Source organism: Suricata suricatta, chromosome 8 (assembly GCF_006229205.1).
Source record: "Suricata suricatta isolate VVHF042 chromosome 8, meerkat_22Aug2017_6uvM2_HiC, whole genome shotgun sequence".
Classification (NCBI taxonomy): domain Eukaryota; kingdom Metazoa; phylum Chordata; class Mammalia; order Carnivora; family Herpestidae; genus Suricata; species Suricata suricatta.
In genome coordinates, this window is record NC_043707.1 from 46855569 (window position 1) to 46878283 (window position 22715).

The 22715-nt window shown below is 50.9% G+C and overlaps 1 protein-coding gene across 2 annotated transcripts in view; it reads left to right on the forward strand.

Annotated features, from left to right (window-relative positions):
• The first annotated feature begins 907 nt into the window (after window positions 1-907).
• Window positions 908-22715, forward strand: part of NGF (nerve growth factor) — a 53998-nt gene continuing 32190 nt past the window's right edge. Inside the window, exon 1 of one of the 2 annotated variants that reach the window (XM_029948503.1) lies at window positions 908-1261. Coding sequence is in view for 1 of the 2 variants with exons in the window: in XM_029948502.1 (XP_029804362.1) it covers window positions 1383-1424 (42 nt within the window). In the remaining variant the exon portion in view is untranslated. Of the gene's footprint in view, window positions 1262-1373; window positions 1425-22715 lie in introns of those variants that run through there. The other variant, XM_029948502.1, reaches the window with a different exon arrangement.

Consider the following 22715-nt stretch of genomic DNA (forward strand, 5'->3'; position numbering starts at 1 on the left):
TTACAACAGGAAGTCCACCCTATGTCTCCCTAAATCCCAGCATGTGAGGGTGACTTTTGCCTGTATTGTGCTGACATGCCTTCACCAAACAGGGGGTCTCTGCTTCTCTCTGTCTCTCTCCCCACATCTGTTCCTCCTTGTGACATCAGGCACGGGTTGGGGGTTCAGCATATGATTTATTCAAGGAAGATGTGAAGACATCTGAAGAGCTGGACCCCAGAGGGAGAGGGGGTGTGAATTTTCAAAGACCTGTTTCCCCCCTCCCCCTGCTCACACATTACACTTAATGATGTGCGCTTGGTAAAAAATAAAAAAAATAAAAAAAAAAAATCTGCCTTGCTAGTTGGGGCTGCAGTGGAAGAGAGTAGGCTATGGATCTAGATGAGCTCTGAATCCAGGAACCCAAGAAATCCCAGAGATCCTGTCTTGCGTAAAGGCCACACGGTGAGGATAAGAAGGACTTTGTTTAGGGCCTAAGGCAGGGCAGAGGCTCTTTCTGCCTAGGTAAGTTTAGAGTGGCAAAACTCTTACAAAGCTCAAGAAAGCTGCCGAGCCTCTACCCAGAAAAATCCACACATCGAACACAGACCCACAAATTAGCCTACGGTTTTAGAGGGGTCAGTGACGGCGGCAAGGAAACTTCTGGAATCCGGGACCTTAAGTTATAGCCCTGAATCTAGGTTCTGCTGCCTAAGTACTCTAGCCCTCGTCCCCATGCCGCCTTGCCCCTGCCTGGGGGCCTTCCAGCTGGTTTTGATTTTTGGAGACGCCTCCTTCCCTTGAATCATAGAAGCCCCGCACCTGCATCTTGCCAAGCTTCTCTGGGTGCTCTTTTCTCCCCGGGCGACGGGTGGCGTCCCAGGCGCAAAGCTCTCTCTGCTTTTCTCTCTGGCTGCTAAGAGCGGAGGCAGCCAGAGAGCCTAGGGCACTGAGCGTGAAGTCGGGCGGACCCCGGGAGTTGGGGCTGCAGGCAACGCGCGAGGCGTGGGCTGGGAGGTGCGGGGAGCTGCGGGGAGCTGCGGGCAACTCCGCCCACAAAGGCCCGCTGGCCCATCGGCGTCTGGAGCCGGCACCCCCGCCTGATGCCCCAGAAAATCCCCGTCCAGGCTTTGCGAGCGCGGCCCCTCCAACCCCCGTGCATTTCCCTTTGACCTCCGGAGACTTGAACCCTCCCCTGGCTGTGTGGAGTCGGCCCTCCCGGGAGCTATCGATCTGTAGCACCCAGGACACCCGAGCGCCGGACCTCCGCCCACCAGAGCAGGTGCGGGGCCGGGGCTGGGGAGGGTTGCAATGGGGGGAAGGATTTGGAGTGAGAGTGACTCAGGAGTCCGGGGGGAGGGGCTAAGAATTCAAGAAGCTTGTGTTAGAGCAGCTCGGCGCCCATGCACAGCAGAGAGCGCTGGGAGCCGGAGGGGAGCGCTGCGGTGAGTCAGGCTGCCCCGAACCGAGCCCGGAGAGGGGCGCAGCGCGGGCCGGGGGCGCGGGCTGGCGCGGCAGGGCTCCCAGGGAGCGAGTGCATGGATCCGGGTTTGGCGAGATCGCCGGGCACCCCCGGGGCTCCCGTGGGTGAAGTGCAGCTGAGAGAGGAGTGTCCCGAGTGGGTGTGGGAGCGCGGGAGCCTGGGAAGGCGGGCGAGTCCGGGAGAGCAGCGCGCGCTCTCTCTCTCTTTGGTCGAGGGGTTCCCAGTCTCCCGATGGCCCGAAGTCCGGGAGGCATCCCTGGAGCCTGCAATAGCCGCAACGGGACTACCAGATCCAGGGCGAAAGGGACAGAGCGCAAGTGAGGGAGCGCGAAAAAGCGTAGAAAGAGGGATGCGCGGGCTGCGAGCGCGCCTCGGCGAGAGGAAGGCTAGTCTGCACCGCGGAGGGCTAATGCGCTGCGCGCTGGGGCTGGGGTGTGCGCGGGGTCCGGAAAGTGCTACGCTGCCCTTAGGTAAGGGGACGAGCTGGGCAGGGCGCGCGAGAAGTGGTGCAAGGAACCGAGTAAGGGTGCTCGGGCTCCTCCGCGCGTCGCTGGAGGGCTGGGAGACCCGAGTGAGGGCCCCAGGGCTCGACTGGAGGAGCCTGCGCACCGGGGGGCCTCCAGGGAGCCATGCCGCCGGACCGAGGTCGCCAAGGCTTAGCCCTGCTTCTTGGGTCACAGGCCTCACCTCCAGCTGTCTGCTGCCAGGTGCCAGAGAAGCTGAAGGGGTGGGGCGGGCAGCGCCTTAGGTCGGGGCGGCAAGGACAGAGGGGAAGCAGAGAGAGGACTCAGGGGCCAGGAAGTGGCATCTTTGAGTCAACGTAAACCAGCGGCTTAGTGTTCGATTGCAACTCCCCTTTCAAAAAAAATCTCTGAGATTCTCATGGAAGGTGTTTTCTGCTTGAACTTTCTCTTCCCTTGTGACTGGAGAGATTAAAAAAGATCCTGCTTGCTAGGCTGGTTTTTCCAAGTTGTTCCAGGTTGGAAGTGGTAACCGTTTAAAGGATAATTTATGGGTGTTTCGTGCATTAAAAGTGTATTCCAGCAAAGCCTTTTGGGTGCTGTGGGTCTTAAGGAAAACTTAGTGCATGTTCCCAGCTGGAAACCAAAATAGTGATCTCCTGGGTATCGCTGCCCCATCTGTCATCTGAGGCCAGTGGAAAGCCTGGAGAAAAGGCACTTGATTAATTGCCCTGGCGCCTTCCTCTGGGTACACCTACTGCCAGGGCCAGCCGCCTCCTTTCTACACGTGCCTGTGGGGCCAGCTGCCTTCTGCAGATTCACATGTAGTTCTGGAAGGCCCATCAGGAACACTTCTGCAGGGTCTTCAGGCCCTCCAAGCCGTCCCTTCAGTCTGCTGGAGGGGAACACTTCTGCCTCCCAGAGCAGCGCAGAAAGGGCACCAGCTTTTGGGCCCGGCCAGCCGGTCTTATGCAGTGTTTTCAGTTTTTTGCTGAACGTCTGAAACTCTCTCCTTCTGCAGAGGAAAGGGTACGTTAGATCTGGACGGGCGCCTTCTGTGGATCTTATTCTGGAATAAGTCATATGTCAGCCTCAGCAACCCAAATGTCAATATGCGGCGGGCAGCGTTCCCAGAGGAGTGGTCTGGGGGCTGGCGCTGGCGCTGCTGGCATGGTCCAGAAGCAGCGCATGGTGTTCCTCATACTTGGGTCCGTTGCAGGGGGTGGGGTTCGCGTCACATGTTGCCAAACCCCTCCTCCCTTTCTCAGTATTTTTATGCAGGTGAAAGAAAGGGCAGCCTTGGAGGGGGAAATGGTAGGAGGCACCACAAATGGGAAACCAGGGTCCCTGGGGGGCGGTGGGGTCGCATGTATTGATGGAACTGTAGGAGCCCCGCACAGGATTTACAACCAGCCGCTAGTGCCACGCCTTCCCTGGGCAGCCGTGTTACCCCGGAAAGAGCCCAGACCTACCAGTTAGTCGGAAAATTGGGTCCACTTGGGACAGTCCTTCTAGTCTTGGTGACTCTTGCTGCAACGTTAGTCGTTCTTGAAGGAAGGAGGTTCTCAACTCCTCCTATTGCCCACCCTGCGTCAACCTTAGCTGGGGGTCCAGAGGGAGGTTTGACATTCCTCTACTCCTCTGTGGAGAAATCCAAAATTGGGGCAGTGGCCAGGAAGGGGGCCCCCCAGCTGCCGACATCAGCAGGGAGGGTAGGGCATGGCAGGGCAGGGCTGGAGCCTGAGGGAAGTTTCTCATCATTACTGAGATTACACTGAGAACGTCTCACCTCCACTTTGCAACAAGTGCTGAGCACTACTGCGGTGCATTCATTGAGTGGCCTGTTGCAGCTGCAACTGCATTGAGCTGCAGGGAAACTTTGAAGAGGCATCCTACTGCTCTTCCGTACTGTGCGTGGAGCAGGAGCAAGGCCCAGACATCCCCTGCCCCGCCCCCCCCCGCCCCGCCCCGCCACCAGGCAAATCAGTGCAAGACCAGAGACCAGAGCCCCAGCCATTGGTCTGTTCCCAGTAAGAACTTGTAGGGACTTCCGTGTCCCGAGCGTATCTTGGAGTCCTTCACCGGCTACAAATGCTCTGCTCTTAGGAGGCAATGAAAGGTTTGCTGCAGATTCACTTAAAACCTCTGGGATTCAGAGACGCCTGGGTGGCTCAGTCGGTCAAACATGTGACTCTTGGTTTCTGTTCGGGTCATGATCTCACGGTTTGTGACATCAAGTCCCTCGTTGGGCTCCTAGTGCTAGCAGTGTGGAGCCTGCTTGGGATTCTCTGTCTCCTTCTCTCTCTGCCTTTCCCAGTCACTCTCTCTCTCTCTCAAAATAAATAAATAAAACATTAAAAAAAATTCTCTGGGTATGTCTGAGAAAAACAAAAAACAAAAACAAACCTATGTTCCGTGAGGGTTTCTCCTTCTTGGAATGACACTTTTGATCATGCAAACGACCACCTAAATTGTCAGCCCTCATGCTCAGCCAGTCTTGAAAAATCAACTCGATGATGGACCAGTTTCTCAGAACAGTGGATGGTGGCATCAGGCCAATAAACCTAGGCGGAAGACCCTTCCCCAATCCTTTCCAGGGGACCTTGCTTCTGGATGGTGGGCCCACAGTTGACATCGTGACTCTAAAGAGCAGTAACACCAGGATGGCCCTGAGGCAGGAATGCAACTGGAGAAACCAAGGCTTTGGTGTCATTGGCCTTCGATCAGGTGTGCAAGGGATGGAATGGCCACTGTTGGAGCCACGGAGGCCAGACCTTCCACCACGACTGGCCAAGACCAGAATAATGACAATATACAAGGAAGGAGAGTTTCTCCTGCTTCCTAATGATTTTTATTCTTCTTTGGTTGGCTGCTTTCCATGTTTTTGAGGAGCCTCTATGGACTGTTGGCCTCAGACTCTGACACAGTCAGAATCAGTTTGAAACGCTGAAACGATCTCTCGACATGTTTCTGCTGTGTTGTGGGCAAACGTTCCGTGGTAGTTTCCTGAACTGATTGACAGGAGAGAAAAAAGTCTTTGTGACCTTGAGCAAGTCCCTGAACCTGTCAGCGTTCACTTTTCCAATCTATAGATTGGAAGACACTATTGAATAAATAGTGTTTCCCAATGGGGCTGTTGACGTTTGGGGACAATTCTTGGCTAAGTGTGACCTCCTTACATAACGCAGGAAGCTCAGTATTCCTGCTTTGTCTACGAAATGCCAGGAGTCATGGCGACAGCCAAAAATTCCCCTCATCGCCACCACCCCTCATATATGGCTAAATGCCCATTAAGAGGATAAGATTCTTCCCGGTCAAAAATTCCCTGAGAAATTACCCACAAGTACCTTCCTTCCAGGCCCCGCTGTCAGAGCGTCAATTATTTAATCATTGACTTGCGGCTTCATCTCCACGAACCGGCACATTAGGCCCGGGAGGCCGAGCCTCAGTGCTGTGGTCCCACCAGGCATCACTCTTTCCCTTTTGTCAGTGGAGTATGACCACAAATGACCCACATGAAAAGAAAACCAACAAGAGTGGGGGGAAGGGACAGGTGGCATTAGAGCACGGCAGCTTTCCTTCCCTGCCATATGCTATTAAAAACACAGGCAGACTGCTTGCCCCGGGTGTCCACAGCTCTGGGAGGGAATCCTTCCTTCTTTTCTAAATGGATCACACTCTGGCACCGGGAGGTCCCTTTCCTGAATGAGAGAATGAGGAAGCAGAGCTCTCTCTGGTGCTGCCAGCACTTAATACAACTTGGGGCCGTGTTGATAGCAAATTAATACAACTGTGCCCAAGCTGTGAGAATAAATGGGAACCAAAAATGTGACATTTGATTGAAAAAAGTCAGCTAGCAAGGCTACACCGGAGGCGTGGTGCTGGTAACACTGGGTTTATTCTCAAGGAGAACAGTTCATGTTATTCTTACCCCTGCCCCAAGCTCCCACGGTAGGACAACACATGGAACCGGTTGATTATTCCTAGTGCAAAGGGCTGGAAGGAATGCTATCTTTGGAGGGTGTTACAGAAACACCTGCTTGCTACACTCCCCCCCAGTAATAAGAGAGAGAAAACTACTGAGGCCCTGGGGATGGCAGGGTTTAGAGTTGATTTTTTTTTAATTTTTAATGTTTATTTTTGAGAGATAGAGCGTGAGAGGGGGAGGGACAGAGAGAGAGGGAGACCCAGAATCTGAAGCAGGCTCCAGGCTCTGAGCTGTCGGCACAGAGGCCAATGTGGTGCTCGAACTCACTAACTGTGAGATCATGACCTAAGCCGAAGTTGGACGCTCAACCAACTGAGCCACCCAGATGCCCCTAGAGTTGATTCTTACTGAGGGGATGGGGGAAGGGCATAGGAGACCTAAGAAGATCCCTGATGCAGCCAAGGGTGGTCTGGTGATGCAGTCCGTCAGGTGGGACTAGCAACAGCAGCTTTTTAAATTGCCCAAGACTTGGGCCAGCCTCTTTCATGTGCAGAAGTCTTTCCATTGGTAGTAGTATTAGTCAGAGTCGACAGTCAGGGTTTCCCCGAAAACTGACCACGAGGCTAAGCAGAGGGAGACATTTGGGCACGGCCTGGGGTGGCATCTGCAGGTGGAGGAGAGCCTGCAGGTGCCAGGACCTGGAGCCCCAGTCGGTGGGCATGAATATGGCCCAAGCCTCACACAGAAGCCATTCCACATCGAGGGCAGTTTGGCTCCATGACTACTGGAATCATTTCCGAATAACCACAAAGTATTTGCTACTGCGTACAGATGGGCTGACTTTCCCGTTTCCTTTGGCTGTTCCTTCAGTAGCCGGGGTTGGTAACATTCTCGTGTGTCTGCACTTTGCACGCTGTTCCCAAGTGAGCTTACGGGAGACCGACCATCTGGTGGAAGCCAAGGGAGCTCAGCCCAGGTTGGTGGCAGAGGGAGGTCCTTGCTTCAGCTCATCACTCTGGATCAGAGGCAGGGTCGAAGTGACTTGCATTTCACTCTGGTGAGACACCATCCCGTGTTTGGACGCGGGCAGACCCGGGACAGAGGCTGACAGCCCGGACCACCACCTCATCCTTGTCAGTAACCGGATGTTGGATCCCCAAGGTGTGTGGGAGATGTCAAGAGAGGCAGGGTCCCCCTGGATGGCGGTTTTGACGTCCCATGCTGGGCTCCAACTGCCTATGAGATGCTGGACTAGGTGACAGAGGGGAGAGGGGTGATCACCCCGTGGATAAAGTTGCAGGACGTGATCTCTTGTATAGATTCCTCGTCCGTGACACAGAAGTAACTGTTGTGCATTGTAAATGGGAGGTGCGGCGGCACAGGCAGGGCACACGGGAGGCACTGCGCAGGCTCGGCTCTCCTTTCCTGCGTTCTCCCTCAGAGGGACTCATCTAAGGGGGTCCTCCCATCGTGCTCCTTCACTTCAGGTCACACAATATCATCTTTGCATTTTTTAAAGTTTATTTATTTTTGAGGAGAGGAAGGAGAAGGAGAGATGAGGGGGGGGAGAGAGAGAGTGAGCATCCGAAGCAGGCTCTGTGCTGAACCAATGAGCCATGAGATCATGACCTGAGCCAAAGTCGGAAGTGTAACCAACTGAGCCACCCAGGCGCCCGTCTTTACGCTTTTTATATTGCTGTGTGTCTATCTATGGCTTTGCTGCTTTGGGGGAAGAAGTCTTTTTAAGAGCATTGAAGGCTTTTCTAGGAATTTACTCACCTATATTTGGACCTTCTGTAATTAACATTCTCATTTTGAGAGAATTTTAACCGAACGCTTCATTTCTGAATTCTTTTTGCCTCATAACAAACATCCGGGTAAAAGAAGGCGCACGATGACTGTCTTCCAGAGGCCAGCTTGTCCTCGGACGTTGACTGAAGATGTTAGGCAGTGCACTCTAAATAAGGCCTGCCTTGAGAATGGCCATTTGCACTGGCAGCTTTAAGAGTGTTTTGGTTCCTTACCCCACATACCAACACCTCCTCCTCCAACCACTTGTGTCTTGGGGATTTTATGTATCTTATCGAGTTTACAAGAGAAGAAAGAAGGAGGAAGTGAATTTTTCTATGACAGCTAGTTGTACTTCTCCGCACCAAGGGTCCATGGCCAAGCAGCCATTGCTCAACCACATACAACCTGTGCTTTAAGGGGACATAGCCCCCCCCTCACTGGGAAGGTAGGTCCCCCAGATAGCAAGCCACTGGATTGATTTTTCTTTTTCTCAGCATCTTTATTAAGACACTAATCAGGAGACTGGGCACTATGGGGTTTGTGATCACTATAAATCATGCCTGCGCAGGAGTCAAAATTAAGATAGTTTTATAGGCTCATCAGATAACATCAGTTAGGTAAGTGCAGAGGCTGGTGGAGGCTGTGGTGAACTATGGAGAGTGTGCCCCATCAAAAGGGGACAAGCCATCTGTCACTTTGCAGGATGGTAGGGCCAGTGTGGCCAGATCTTCCAACTTTTCCAGAAAAGTCAAAACTTTGAGCTTGAATATGTAATTTTTTCGCTTTCAAAACGCCCATGCAGACCAAACAGAATCTGTCAGCAGGCTTTTTTATCTTCTCATTTAGATGAACACGCTTGGCACGGTTGAGAGCATGAGGATGGAAAACGGGCGAGTGAGCGGAAGAAGTTCTAATATGGTGGCCCTAAGAGCCCCAGGAAGGGAGTGGTCTGAATGAGGCGGTGCACTCCAGGAAGGCTTCCTGGAGGTGGTGGGAAGGGGTGGATAGAAGGAATCCTGCACAAAAGGAGACAGAACTAGCTCTACCTCTTATCAGTTCTTTGACCACATTTCTTAGTCCCTGTATGCCTCAGTTTTCCTCATCTGTAAAAGGGAATCACAATGCCGATCTCAGAGGACAGTCATGAGGTAAGAGAAGAGAATTCTGGAAGGTTCAAACTTAGCCCAGAACCTGCAATGCAGGAGTGCCCAGGAAGCCCAAGCTCTGCTCCTCATGCCGGGGTGGATGGGGGTTTGGCCATCCCAGAGGGCTTGAAGAATTTGGGGCCAGAAGCATGAAGGAGAAGCGTCCCTCACTGAGCTCTGTGGACAGTTGTCTTTCAAGCACTTGTGTCTTCATCGCTTTTTCTGCCCCAGAAAAAGGACAGAAGTTATAGGACTATTTTTCTCATCTCCTGCCCTCCTCCTCCTCCTCCCCAAGGCCTGTGGCCACGTGCCTACTTGTTCTCCTCCAGGATCCCACCCTTTTAAAAACCTGACCTGGACCACAACAGAAAAACCCAACTCTCCTCGGTAAGAAGGAAAAGGACTCCGGGAGGCTGTATAGACACGCACGGCAACTATTCAAGGAATTCTTAGGAATAAAAAAAAAATCCGTAAATCTGGATTTTTGCATGAGGCCATCACAGAAACATGTTTTCTCAATTAGCGTGCACATTGCTTGGAGTGAAGTCACCGAGTCCAAGGCTCCTAGGGCTGACTCGCACTGAGCCGTCTGAGTTGGACTTCACTTTCCATGACCTAAACCTGATTTGACCAACCCTTGTCACTGTCCCTAGCTGTCCAAATGGATTTGTCCCCGAGATCCCGAACCAGGATGGAGACACGCCCTCTCCCCTCAAGAGCAGCCTGGTCTCGGATCCTAGGTGTGCTCGCGAAAAATTGAGAAACGCAGCATCAGTCTTGATGGTGGGTCGCTGGATGCCCCGCATGACCTCGTGTGTTTATTTTCCTGTGGCACTTTTGTTAGGTGGTGGTGAGCAGGCATTGCATCGTGGGGCCAGAGGAGTCCTTTCAGCTCCGAAAGCAGTGAAAAGAGTTTCTTTTGCAAGCATGCATCAACTGGCTTAAAATATCGTATGAGTTGGTGCCTGAGATCAGCGGCTATGTTTTCTGGATGGTTTCCTGGACTGACTGTGTTCCAAGCAAACGGCTTTGTCAGATATTTGTAATTTCTGAAATATTTGGTTAATGATGACCCCTCCACCAGAGGAATGGACCTGAGTGCATGAGTAGCAGCACGCCTTAGAAGCGACGACGCTGCCCAGCATCGAGCAAGATCGAGCAGGAAGTTGAAAAAACATTTCAAATCAGCTGCCACTGAGTCGAGGAAAGGAAACCGTTTTTCAAGGTACAGATGGAGACCCATTAGAGGGACGTGAAACCAATGTAGTGGTGTAACACCCACACTCTGTCTCTCTTTTAATGCAAGAGAGTAGAGCAAAAACGTTTACAAATCCAAATGCCTTGCCTGTAGCCAGGGAAAAGTATTCATGAAACTCCTGTGTTCGTTGTATGCATGCTTACACGGCCGTAGGTGCCAACTGGATACTGATGGAAAATGAAGTTTTTCACAATGAAAAGGTGAAGATGGTTTAAAACCATGGTTTAAAAAGTTTGAAAGCTACTGGTTGAGACCAGCATGGTTTAGAAAAAGGCGTAGTTCCAAAGCCAGACAAGCTGGGGAGTTAAATCCCAGCTCCGTGGCTCCGGTTGTGTGACGCTGGGCTCTCACAGCATCCATGTCCTTCTCTGGGAGGTTGGATGAATCCCATCCTCATAGGGCTTTTGTGTGGATTAAGTGACAAAGGTGTATGAAGTGCCTGCCACCAAAGTGGCCCTCTGTGAGAGCTGCTGTTGTCATCTGTCTTCTCCTTCCTCCCCTCCTCTCGCTCCTCCTCCTCCTCCACCCCCTCCTCCTTTATCACTACTTACCCTCATCAGAACTATGATTTCCCTGTTATCATCCCTGAATCGTGTTGTTTCTCTGGCAAACCAAGCCTGTCTTCCTCCCCACCTTCTAGATCACCTTTCTCCCATTTCATGCGTCCAGAGTCATCTCCCTGTGATTCTGTTGCCCGCTCATGACCATGACAAAATTGTCCAAGGGGCACAAGGCATCCTTCCCTGCCTGAGGGATACCACCGCCTTGACTTGGGACAAAGGACAGATGCTCTGGTCCTCATGTGGCTGCAGTGACTCTGGAAGTAGCTTCTGTTCCCACAAATCACATCCTTCTCCTTCAGTGTATTTTTATAAGGGCAGCAGAGCTAAGATACCATTAAAATGTTGACATTGTCAAAATACTAAAGAAGTTCCTGCCCGGAGGAGAGAGCCTAACATTTTCTCATGAGTGAGGCTCCAGACTGTCCCAGTGCAAACAGCTTAAAGGCTCCTAATGTGGACACTTGGGGCAGCCACCTTCAAGCAAACCAAACCCCCCAGCCCTGACCCTGGACCACAATCTATTCCTGACCCGAGACTTCCCCTTCCCAGCGAAGGATCCATGAGTGACCCACACCGGGATCCTAGTTTGGGGCCACAAAGGTGACATGTCCCAATTTTCTTGAGAGCCAAGCTAATGCAGCCCCTGAAGACAGATGACAAACTGCCTGCCTCTTTGTTCACGTGGAACTGTCACCTTCCCCCCCTTCATCTGTGTTTCTCCGTGCTCCCCTGGGGCTCATTCCAACTCTCTCATAAAATACCCTCCCCATGGGCCCCATTTTCACCCCTGAGACTCAAAGAGGATTATTAGTGACATCTCAAATGCTGAATTCCTGTCCCAACCAAAGATTTAAGGCTTTTTTCTGGGCACTTAAGACATCTCTCTTTAAGGTTTCAGGGCAGTGGGGCAGAACGAGAGAAAAGAGACCTGGTTCTTGTGTTAATTTCCATCTCTATAAGGGAATTCTACCCCCCCCCAACTCATTATGCTATGCCCTTTGAAATTAACATTACCAAGTCAGTTGCACATTGTAACTAACATTTATGACAAAGGACGCTGGTGCATGTACCCTCGTCCCTTTCCCCCAAGCACATGGGTTATATTGTCCCTTTAGGGGACAACTAGTGAAACAGCCAAGATGCTGTTTAAGTGCATCATCATAGCACCTGGTTTTGTGGTTGTTTTTATTTTTAAGGAAAAAATAAATCCTGACTTACTTTTTCTGTGCCCAGAAGGGGGGAGAAAAAAGCATATTTCCATCCTTTCTGAAACTTGCAATGACAAATGGAATCAATTGTCCCAGAACATGACACACCACCAAGAATGTCTCTTAGGCATGAAATGAATTACCTTTCTTTTCATCTGGGTTCAAGAGTGTTGTGTCTGTCCTTTCTGGGGGAAAGTGTGAACACCCAGAAATGTTTTCATTTTCTTTTCTGAGGCGGTCAGACACCAAAGCCTGACTCCAGACTTCACGCCCCTGTGTCAGCCTCTCTGTGTCTTGGAAAGGGAAAGGAAATATTTGGGGGTGGAGGGAAGGGCTTTTAAGTGTTGTTGTTTTGAATTTTTCTAAAAAAGAGCAGGGCATGTCAGGAAGTGGAGGGCTTAATAACACAAAAAAATGTTTTTTTTTAAGTTTCTTTTTAAAGGATCTTGATGGTTAAGCAAAATAATAATTTAAATGGGCACAGTACACAGAATGTGCCCTCCTAATCATGTCAACTTTTTGAATGATTATGGACCCATTACAGAATTCTGACTGGCAAACTCACACTTGGGAGAACTCCACAAACCTGTCTGGAGTTTCTCTCTTTCATGGGCTGGGAAGGCTGTTATGTAAGAAAGAAAAAAATGGGTAAGTCGAGTAGAGTAGTTACTTCACCTCGGTCATACTCAGATTCAGATTCCTTGGCTCAGGCTTCTCTAGCTGGGGCACCTGGGCAAAGGCAGAACCTCCTGTGAGTCTTCATCTGATAATTGAGAGTAATGATATTGCCTCTATGTACCCAGCAGGGCTGCTGTGGTGAGTCTGCTTACCGGCCGTGGGTGCACCAAGTAAGGTGTGAAAGCCCCAGACAAGGAGCGTGAGGCTCCAGGTAGCGGTGCTGGTTCTGCCCTTGGTTGGATAGGGGGCCTTGACAGTCACTTGCCGTACGTGAGTGATCCTAGCTCCCTCCCGCCCTTACCAAATGCAGCAGCGGATGTAAAAGCATTTCACGGCAGCCTGGGAAGAGATGAGCTGTTCCTGCCGCCATGGGAGCAGAGCCTGTGCCGGGCACTGAACAGGCCTAACGCAAGAGGCCAAGGGCACTCTGGAAAAAGCGTGAACGTGGAATCAGCCTCTCCAGGATTCCAGGCCCAGGAGTGGGGCTAAGAGCACATGTGATTGAGAGTGAGTTACTGTACCTTTGCGACTTCTAGTTTCTTCGGCTATAACTGGGACTAGTAGCACCTCTTAGTAAGGATTGAACAGGTGGCTTCTGTGAAGTCATTTGGTTGCCCCAAACTGGTTTTGTGGGGTCGTTGATGCCGAACACGAATGGATGTCTGAGGAGTTGCCCAACTACTTGTGGACCCGGCTGTGGACAGGATGTGGTAGACGTCGTTACAGGGTCAGATGCCATGACTTCTCATGTCCTCTCCTAATGTCCCTTCTCCCTTCTCGTGTCCCCTTGGGTGGTTTTGCCTTCTCCTGACCTCTAAATGTTGGAGTGCCCTGGAGCTCAGTCCAGGCTCCTTCCCTTTCTATATCAGTCTCTTCCTGGATATCTCATCCTCCCCAGGCTTAAATACGGCCTGCCACTTTTGAGTGTCTGTTTCCAGTGTGGACTTTTCCCCTGGGCCCTGAGCTCTTAGGGGCTACTGCCCTGTCCACTTGGATGTTGCAAATTTAAGTCCTACTTTAGTCTTGCCCATTTTAGACAGTGACATCATTATCCCCACAGTAGTTTTCAGACCCCAAATCTGGAAAGCATCCTTGTTTCTACCTTCCTCGTCACCTCTCACATCCAATCCACCAGCAAGTCTTGTTGATTTCAAAATAAATTCTGCATGCAATCCCTGCTTACTGTCCCCACACTGCCTGGTCCAGACCACTATCACCTGTCCCCTAGTCAACCACAGGAACCTCCTCACGGAGCCCCCTACCTCCACTCTCCTTCTCCCACAGCCTTTTAGCCCGGCTGCAGTCAGAGAGCCCTTTTAAAGATGTCAGTCAGGTGCCATGATTTCTCAGGCCTCACCCTTCCAGCGTCTTCCCATTACACACAGAATAAAATCCATACTCCTGCCATGGCCTTATTTCAGTGGTTCTTAATGGGGAGTGATTTTCACCCAGGGGACATCCAGTGAACTCTGGAGATACATTTTAATTGTCACAAGCAGGAGGTGGGGATGGTGACACTGGTATCTAGTGAGTGGGGTCCTGGGATGCCCCTAAACATCCTACAGCACATAGGACAGTCACCTACAACAATGGATCATCTGGCTCAAGGTGTCAGTAGGGTTGAAACCTACTAGGAGAAGCCCTGCCTTTATATGATCTGGACCCCGCCCATCCACCTGCCCCCAACATCCTGAATTGCTCCTCTTCTTGCCTGCTCTGTGGCATCCACACTGCCTTTCTTACTAATTCTTGGGCACAGTAATCTGTTTACTGTCTCAGGGCCTTTGCATTTGCTCTTTCCTCTGTTTGGGACACTTCTGCCCCCAGATCTTTGCATGGTTAGCTTTTGTTCATCATTTAGGTCTGCTCAGATGTCACCTCTTGATTGCCATAATTTAAAATATCTATTTCCACTCCCCACCAAACCAAGCCACTGGGAGACTCTAGCTAGCCCATTACCGTGTTTATTTTATAGTACTGACTTCTAGTATTTGTTTGTCTGTGTACTGTTTCCTCCACAGGAATGTAAGAATGAGGGCTGGAGAATGAGTTGTATTGAGCTCATAAAGCATTTGTCGAATGAATGAAGTTGATAAGTATGGCATAGGCATGGATTACGACAGAAGGCTAGGAAACAGGATGGGTGGGATCTGCGTTTTGTAGAGGGCTTCCTGGAGGAGGTGTGGCATGGACTGCGCAGAACGTTTGTGAAGTCCCTTTCAGCTAAGGGGTCTTGGGTAGAGCAGGGCTGTGGAGGTTTGGCCACCTCTGGTAGATGCATGGGGGCTGGGGGAGCCGTGGTAGACCTGTGCTGGACGTGAAGTTTAAAGTTCAGTGGGACAGAGAGCAAGGCTGGAAGGCTCTGAGATGTGTGACTGAAGAGAGGAGACGGAGAAGGGAGGTGAGTGGGGGAAAAGCAGGAGCAGGAGGGAGAAATCTAAACTCCAGTGGGTCCTGGCCAGGAGAGAGCCCAGGGAAGGGGGAGGCAGAGCCCCGGGAGGGGAGAGCGGCCATCTCCAAGGGGAAAATCTCTGACTCAGTTTATTCTGAAGGGCCCCTGGTCATTCCTAGGGAAGGAACCGGGGCAGTCTTCTGCCATCATTCTCAGGAGCCCAGGGAAGGGCTGAGTAGGACCACACACACTGGAAAGGCCAGAGGGGGTAAAATCAACCATCCCGCCCAGCCGGCAGACACTGGATCCTGAACACACACACTGACCTGTGCTGAGTTAGTCCTGCATGAGATAATTTTGAACACTGGTTCCCAGAGAGACCTTCCATGTCAGACATTGGTCTGGTGCTTCAGTTAAGAAAAGTAATTCCTACAATGCCACCTTTGATGACATCCAGTCCGTGTTGAACACATGGTAGGTGAGCAGCAGGTGCCCCCCCCCAGCCCCAGGTCAGCCCTCTTTGCCCCCTCATGATAAGGACATTGGTGTCCAGTTCTTGAGGCGGGGGTGGGGGATGGTTCAGACTGTGGATCCTTTTCCTAGGTGTCAGGATGCCAAGGGATGTAGACCATGCAGTCTCCCCTGGGAAGGGCATGCTTGGTCCCCTATACATAGCTGATCCTCCCACAGTCTCCTCCAAGTGACACAGGATGGTCAGGGTCTGTGCCCTCAGGGCCACCTCAGGACATTTACTCATAACTGGTTCATTTTGCTGCCTGGATACTTCTGCAGCTATGACTACAGGGGATTAGCTGGCCAACACCTCATTTTATTAGTCTGTTAAATGTAGGTTTAAAGTAACACACCTCCAATGGAGACAGCTTCTTCCAGCCTACCAAAAATATCATTATGAACGTTTACAGGGTCTAAAGCATGATGTAATGATGATGAAATGCAGATGTGTTGCCGTACCCTAATGTCTAATTTAGCCCTGACTCAGTCCATAGAAATATGTATTTCCCCACAGACATGGTCTCATAGCTGCCTCGTAGGGCGAAGGTGATGGGGTCGCTTGTCACGTAGCCTTGGAAGTCATAAAACGCTCAAGCTGACCAACCCTTTCCGGCTCCCTCAGAGAGCCGCTCGCTGACTTTGGCTTTTTGTGTGCAAAACCTGTCTGCCGACTTGTCAGTGGGGGCCCCTTCCATCATTAGGTCCCATTCTTGGCATACAGAGGTTTGATGGTTTCAGACTTTGGCTCCATTGAAAGGTGATCTCCAAGCCTTCATCACGCTAAGAAATACATGGTTGATAAGGCTCAGACTCATGCTTGTGTTAGGGGCAAATGCTCTTAGTAGCCCTCAACTTCTCTCCATCAGAAGGCAGTGGACCGCTCGTGGACAACAAAGCAAGCAAAAGGCTGGCCCTGGTCCTTTCTTCCTACTGTGGTGTGACCTTAAATATACCCTACAATCTCCCTTTGGTTCTCAGTTTCCTCAGCTGTACAGTTGGACCATGATAACAATACCTCCTTTATAAAGTGGTGGTTAAATGAGAGAAGACTTGACGCGGTGTAGCATTTGGCACTGAAAAGCTGTTCAACAGGCAGCAGATCTTCTCGAATTATTACAGTCTTAGAAAGTTAAATTTCAGACATCCGTCAGTGACTCATGGAAACATTTTGGAGCTTAAGGTCTTTGTAAAGTGAGACCGAAGGGAATGGACCTTCAGTCCCCAGAGAAGGAGGACAGGAGGTCAGTACCGGGGTGTCACCGTGATGTACTGCTCATTTGTAGACTGAACCTCAGTGAAGCCGCCTGTAAGATGGGGGTAGTGATGTTTCTAACATGGCTCACAGCAGCTGGCGCATCAGCCAGAGGGTCTAGTGTTGTTGTTACTGTAATCTCAACCTGTGTTTTCCGTGCTGGTCCCTCCTTCAGCCCTTTACTCGGGTCCAGCTAAGACCTGCACAGGTGCAACCTGGGTTCCTAAGCCCTGTTCCAGAATTTAGGCAAAGACAGCTCCCCACCCCTCCACCCCCAAGGTCTGTTCCTGCCACAGGGCATTTGCGCCCAGCTAAAAATTACTCCCATGGATTTCTGGAATCCACCCCTCGCCACCTCCACATGGCTTTGTCCCATGGAAAGGCAACGGCATGCTCTGCACAGACTACCAGGGGCCTGGGGGTGGTCCTACCTGGCTCTCACCTCTCATTCCTGGGATGGTCACAAAAGCAAGGGAGCCGTGACCCTGGAAATGAGCATATTCCACAGTTAGCAAAGGGAAAGGTGGCCTCAAACTTAGCTTCTGCCTTTGGCTTTTCCGGAGAGTGCTGGACCGGCTCAGAAAAGAAATCCCAGAGACAGGTGTCTTCTGTGCTTCTTAGGCTCTGGGTAGGAGGGGAGTAAATCATGGATGGTCTCATTTTCGAGACCAAAGCTACCAAAACCTGGCAAATGTTCTGAAGATGTTTCTATCCATGTGTCCCTAAGCAAACATATAAAACTGGAGGGACTTTTTGTTCCCACCCAAATTGGTATTGAGGACTCATTTTTACTGCCAGGGTGAGGTCTGTCTCAAAGTTAAGTATTTAGCAGGTGCCTCAGAGTTCTCACTGTGTGCACTGGACTGTTCTGGGTATTATTGAGCCCGCAGGGCCACGTAAGACCTACACCTGCCCACAGGCACTTACGAGCTGATTAGCACTTCTTAGTTCCCTTTGACTTCTAAGGAAGCCATTTGTCTTTTGGGAAGAGAATGACGGAGATGAATCTAATATGGCAGGGCTGGCTGTCAGATGGATTCTTCTATGACCCAGTGGCCTTGGAAAAGAAAAAGAAACAAAAACATTTCATTATAAGATTTTCTTCTTCCCTTCCTCTCTCTCTCTCTCTCTCTCACACACACACACACACTCACACACACACACACACACACATGCGAACACATATACGCATATATACACCACACACACACATACATGAGGGGGAAAAGAAGGACAGAAGACCAAAAGCTAGAGGATGAAATGCCTTGGGTAAGATCACAGCGCTCAGAGCAAAGCCCAGGTCGGTCGTAACCTCCTTTCTTTCCTTCATTGCCAGCTGTTATTAAGCACCAACTTTGTGCCAGGCACTGTGCTGGGCCCGAGTGATCCAAGGACACAACTGTACACAGTCCCCTCCCTTGCAGGGCTCACAGACAGGCAAGGAAGACAGTGATCAACCGTCACACTATAAGAGATTCACATGCCAACAGAGAGGGGGTATCAGCCTGGCAGGGACGCTCCTGCAAGAAAGTATTTGAGATTCCTTTGAGATCTGCAAGGCAGGCAGGGGGAGGAGGGGAGAGGCTTCCCAGATAAAGGAAAGTCCTCTTTCCCCGTCCAGGAAAATGCGTCGTTGGGATGGTGGTGTGCCAGGGCCGGCTCCCCCAGGCATGCACCTGCTCCCCCATGAGCTTCTCTTCCGGTCTCACACGCGGTGAGGCCACACTAGTAGCTCCTACAGAAAGCAGCAGGGGCCACCAATCAGGGCGCCTCTCTCTTCGGAGAGCTGATTTTACCAGCACACCGTGGGCTCTATATATTCCACATGCTTCCTCGCTGCACAGACCCTGCCCTTTTCACCAAATGCCTGATCCCCTTCCTAAGAAACCCTGCCAACAGCCCATTCCCAGAAAGGCACTGGCAACAAGTGAGTTGGGCCCTAGGGCTGTTTATTTCAGACCCTGGGCCATCTGGCTTCTCCTGGGATCCAGGACATCCCAGCAAGTTAACAGCGAGAAACTAGCAAGCAAGAAAGTGCCCATTCTTGTGGTCTTCGTCACCCCTCTGCCATCTAATGATATTTTATCAACCACCCACGCCGGCCCAGCTCTGTATGAGACACTTGGCCAGGCAGACTTCAAGTCAGGCTTTGACCCCTCAGGAATTTCGGGGCCTGGCTAAGGCCACCAGGCCCACATTGTTCTTCCTTAACATAACTCGGGCTGCTCAGGACACAAGCCCTGGGGCCTCAAGGACACGGGGGTGGCACCACTGCTCTTTCCACCAGTCAGTCTCTGGGCACAGGAAACCCCAAGGGAGCCGAGGTCAGAGTTCACCATATATATGCCATGGTCAAGTTTTAAACACTGCTAATGCTGCCGCCCTAGCACCCTCACTGCCATGCCAGCGCTCTTAAGAGCCACCAGGAGAAAAAGTGAGTTCTGAGTTCTTACAGACTGGCACAAAGCAAGGCCGGGTCCATGTCCCAGAGGATAGGACTTGCCGGGGAAGCACCTCTGTTTCCAGAAGTGTACACTTGTGCATGTGTGTCTTGTGTCTGCTGTGCCTACAGAATATGGGGGACACTCCATGCCCATAGATGGGGTGCAGGTGCACATGATGCAGGCGGGGCTGCGAGATGGAGAATCCCAAAGGAAGAGACCAGCCGTGGAGTCTGGTTGGGAAAAACGTTGGGCACTGGAGATGGAGAAGAAGCCCGTTCCCACCGATGTCTCCCAGTTCCTGGGCAGGAGCCAGTAACCACTCCAGCTGGCCCTTGCTGGGGAAGCACCCCATGTGCTACGCAAGCACTGCCCTGACCTCGAATCTGATGTGAAAGCTCGGTGACACCAGAAGTCTCCTGGCCAGGACTCGCTGTGAAAGCCAGGAATGAACTTGCAGGGGCTGAGTGGGGGGCGGGGGGCTGGGGGAGCCACGCAACATTTTCTTTCCAGATCCCCCCTCCAGGCAACACCGCTGAGCTGACAGTGAGTCTCCAGAGGCTTCCATTCAAAGCAAAGCCAAAAGTGATGAGGACAGCATTCCCTACTCCTAACACCTAGGGTCAGATTCACTTCTCAGAGAATCAGGCTGCACACCGATGGAGAGAGGCCTCCCGAAGCCGGTGTGGGTGGGAGGCCAGCAGGGGGGCTGCCAGGGTCGTGGGGTAGGTGCTGTGTGTTCAGAGTACGCAGGAGACCTCGAAGGAGAGGGCGACTAGGGGTCACAGAAGTGGTGGGGAAGGAGGTTGGCTCCGGTGAGCAGCCCCCGATAATGCAGGAACTGTAGGTGGATGTGAAGCCGCCAGCTGCCCTTCAGAGAAGTTCCCTCTGCCCCCCGTCCCCCTACCTTTCCTGACACTGCCTTGGGGCCCAAGGGTGTCTAGGGGTGCCTCTAGGTTGTGTCCTGTGTAGCGTGTCTAGCTGAGGGGATGAAGTGGACTCTGCTTACTCAGCCAGCCCACTGGCATGAGCTGCCTCTGCCTGAGGAAGGGACGCCCTCTTCGAACTCACACAAAGGCTGGCCCAGCTGCAGCCTGGTCCTGGGAACCCCCTCTCAGACCTCAGGGGACAGGGAAGGGGCCACCTTTTTGAAAGGGAAAGGCGAAAACCAGTGTTGCTCACTTAATGACTCCTGGAGTCAGGATATGGGTTTATCTGTTTACTCCAGCAAAATCCAAGCTGAAGGGTGGCTTTCCCCACTAACAAGGAAGTAGTTACGTTGTTTATATTATTATGTGCGTTGTCTAAATATTGCTACATAAAACATCTTCTTGCTGATAATTATCCGAAGATGAAGATCGCAGCGAACACCGGGCTCCTGCCAGCAGCAGGGGTGCATTTCCAGCTGTAGAGTGAGCACCAAGTGTTCGCTGCCACAGAGTCACCTGCCTGGGGACTTGATGGTGGCAGCCCCCCCTCCCCGCCCCGGATGCCAGCTCTTGACAGTTGTAGGTGAAAAGCGTTCAGATAAAGCACAAATTCCTCTTTGCGGTCAGATCCCAAAGTATGTGGGTGACAAACACAGTGGCATTGTTTCCTTCAGTGAGTCTTGTTTTCCATACGTGGGAGGAATTCCAGTCTTCAGAATTCTGCATCCAGACTTCGTAGATTTTTTTTTTTCCTAATGGAGACAACGTAGCTAATGATAAAGAACAATGCTAGCCTGGCTTCTGAGCTCCAGAAGGCTCTGGGTCAAACCCTGACCTCCATAGGGACTGGAGCAGATCCAACAGCAACTACTGTCTTCTCTTGTCAACCCAGACCACGGGCTCCACGGGACCAACTTTCCGTTGGCTTCTGGAGTGTGGAAAGAGAGCAGATGTGCCTGACTACTAATGCGCCATAGGATGGAACCGCTCTCCCAGATTATTGAAATCAGATGTCCAGCCCTCAGAGCTGCCCTGCAAACAGATGGTGGCTCCGCGCAAGCGCCATCGCTGGAAAATTACAAGTGCCATGACTCCGTCTCCTCACCACCATGTGGAACTCCATTTCTACCAACTGGGCAAGAGAGAAAGGACTTCCTTTCTCTTACCACACATTCGGAGGGCACAAGCCTGTGTCAAAAAAAAAAAAAAAGTACTTCTGGATAGCTAAAGTAGTACAAAACTGCGAATACCATCGATAATTCGAGAAAGACATGCACTAAATGTTAGTATTAGTTATCTCTGAGTAAGTATCATTGGGACAAAAATCCAAGGTGGCATATCTAGAGCTGTGCATACTTGTTTGAGAAAATTCCACTCCATCCCCAAAGAATTTCCCAAGCCTTCCTGCTTTTTTTAATATGAAATATCCTTCAAGATAAATTTATCTTAAAATTCTAGAGAGTTGATAAATGATTTCAGTTGCTCTAAAACTTAGAAGTGTAAGTAAGTCATACTGACTTTCTTTGAGATCGTCTAGGTTAAAATTATGTAATCTGGGTAAAACATGAAGTTGGCGTGACTCTGTTGGTTAGTTGGTTGGTTTTTGAGGTTTATCTAAGCAAATATATAGTATGTAAGTGGCCTCAGTTTCCTCCTCTGTGCACAAAGCAGACAACTGTGTTCTTACAACTACTCAGAGCGTTGAGGGAGATGATCTACTTAAAGTGTTTCTAATACATGGTCCATACCGGATATTTGATAAAGGTTAGCTGTCTTTAGCCATATATATGTATATGTGAAAATGAAATATGTATACTCATTCATTCAAATGAATATACACATTTCATTTTTGTTTTCTTTGAAAGATGCCAACAAGAGCTGTGAAAGATGCTGCCAGAGCAAAAGAGCAGATACTCTTTTCTTTTCTGAATGTGTCTCATCTGAAATAGATGTGAGTGTAAAACAAATACCGGTGTTTGAGCCCTCCAGACTCTGTGTAATGCCTACTTTGGGGATGCTGGAATTTAGGACCATAAGGAATCTTAGAGATGATTGGTCCAGATCATTTTATAAATGAGGACACCGAGCCCGGAGGTGGGATGACTTACCTGATATCCCAGAGTAACAGACAAGGCGGGACCCCGGGGCCCTGACTGTGCATCTCTCACTCTGATAGATAGTCTCTCGGGTTCTCTACCGGCTGATGTGAACTGACACTTGACACTGACTCTCTCCTGGTGCCTTTTCCCACTAGTAATGTCACACAGCCCTGTGCGTATAGTATGTACTTGGTATATGGTTTGCCAATTCAGTTCAACAATGGTTTTTAGCCTCTGATGCGCCAGGTACATGCTCTGTAGTGTAAGGGATGAGAAGCCAAATAAGACAGTCTCTGCTTTCAGGAAGCTTCCAGAGACTTACCAGGGAAGGCGTACAGGGGGTGGCGGGGGGTCTCAGAGTGGGGAGATTTGTTTAATTTCCTCTATAGAAGATTGAAGGTCAGAAATTGAATCACAGAATAGACTTCAGTGCACTTCTCCAGGCTCCTTATCCCAGAAGAGGTCCAGAGCTAGATATTTCCAGAATGTATACTTACAGCCTTTGACCTCTCCCTTTAACTCCCGATTTCTGTGTCAGCTGCCCACTCAGACTTTCCACTTGTAGATACAAGAGGGATCTCAAATTTAACGTATC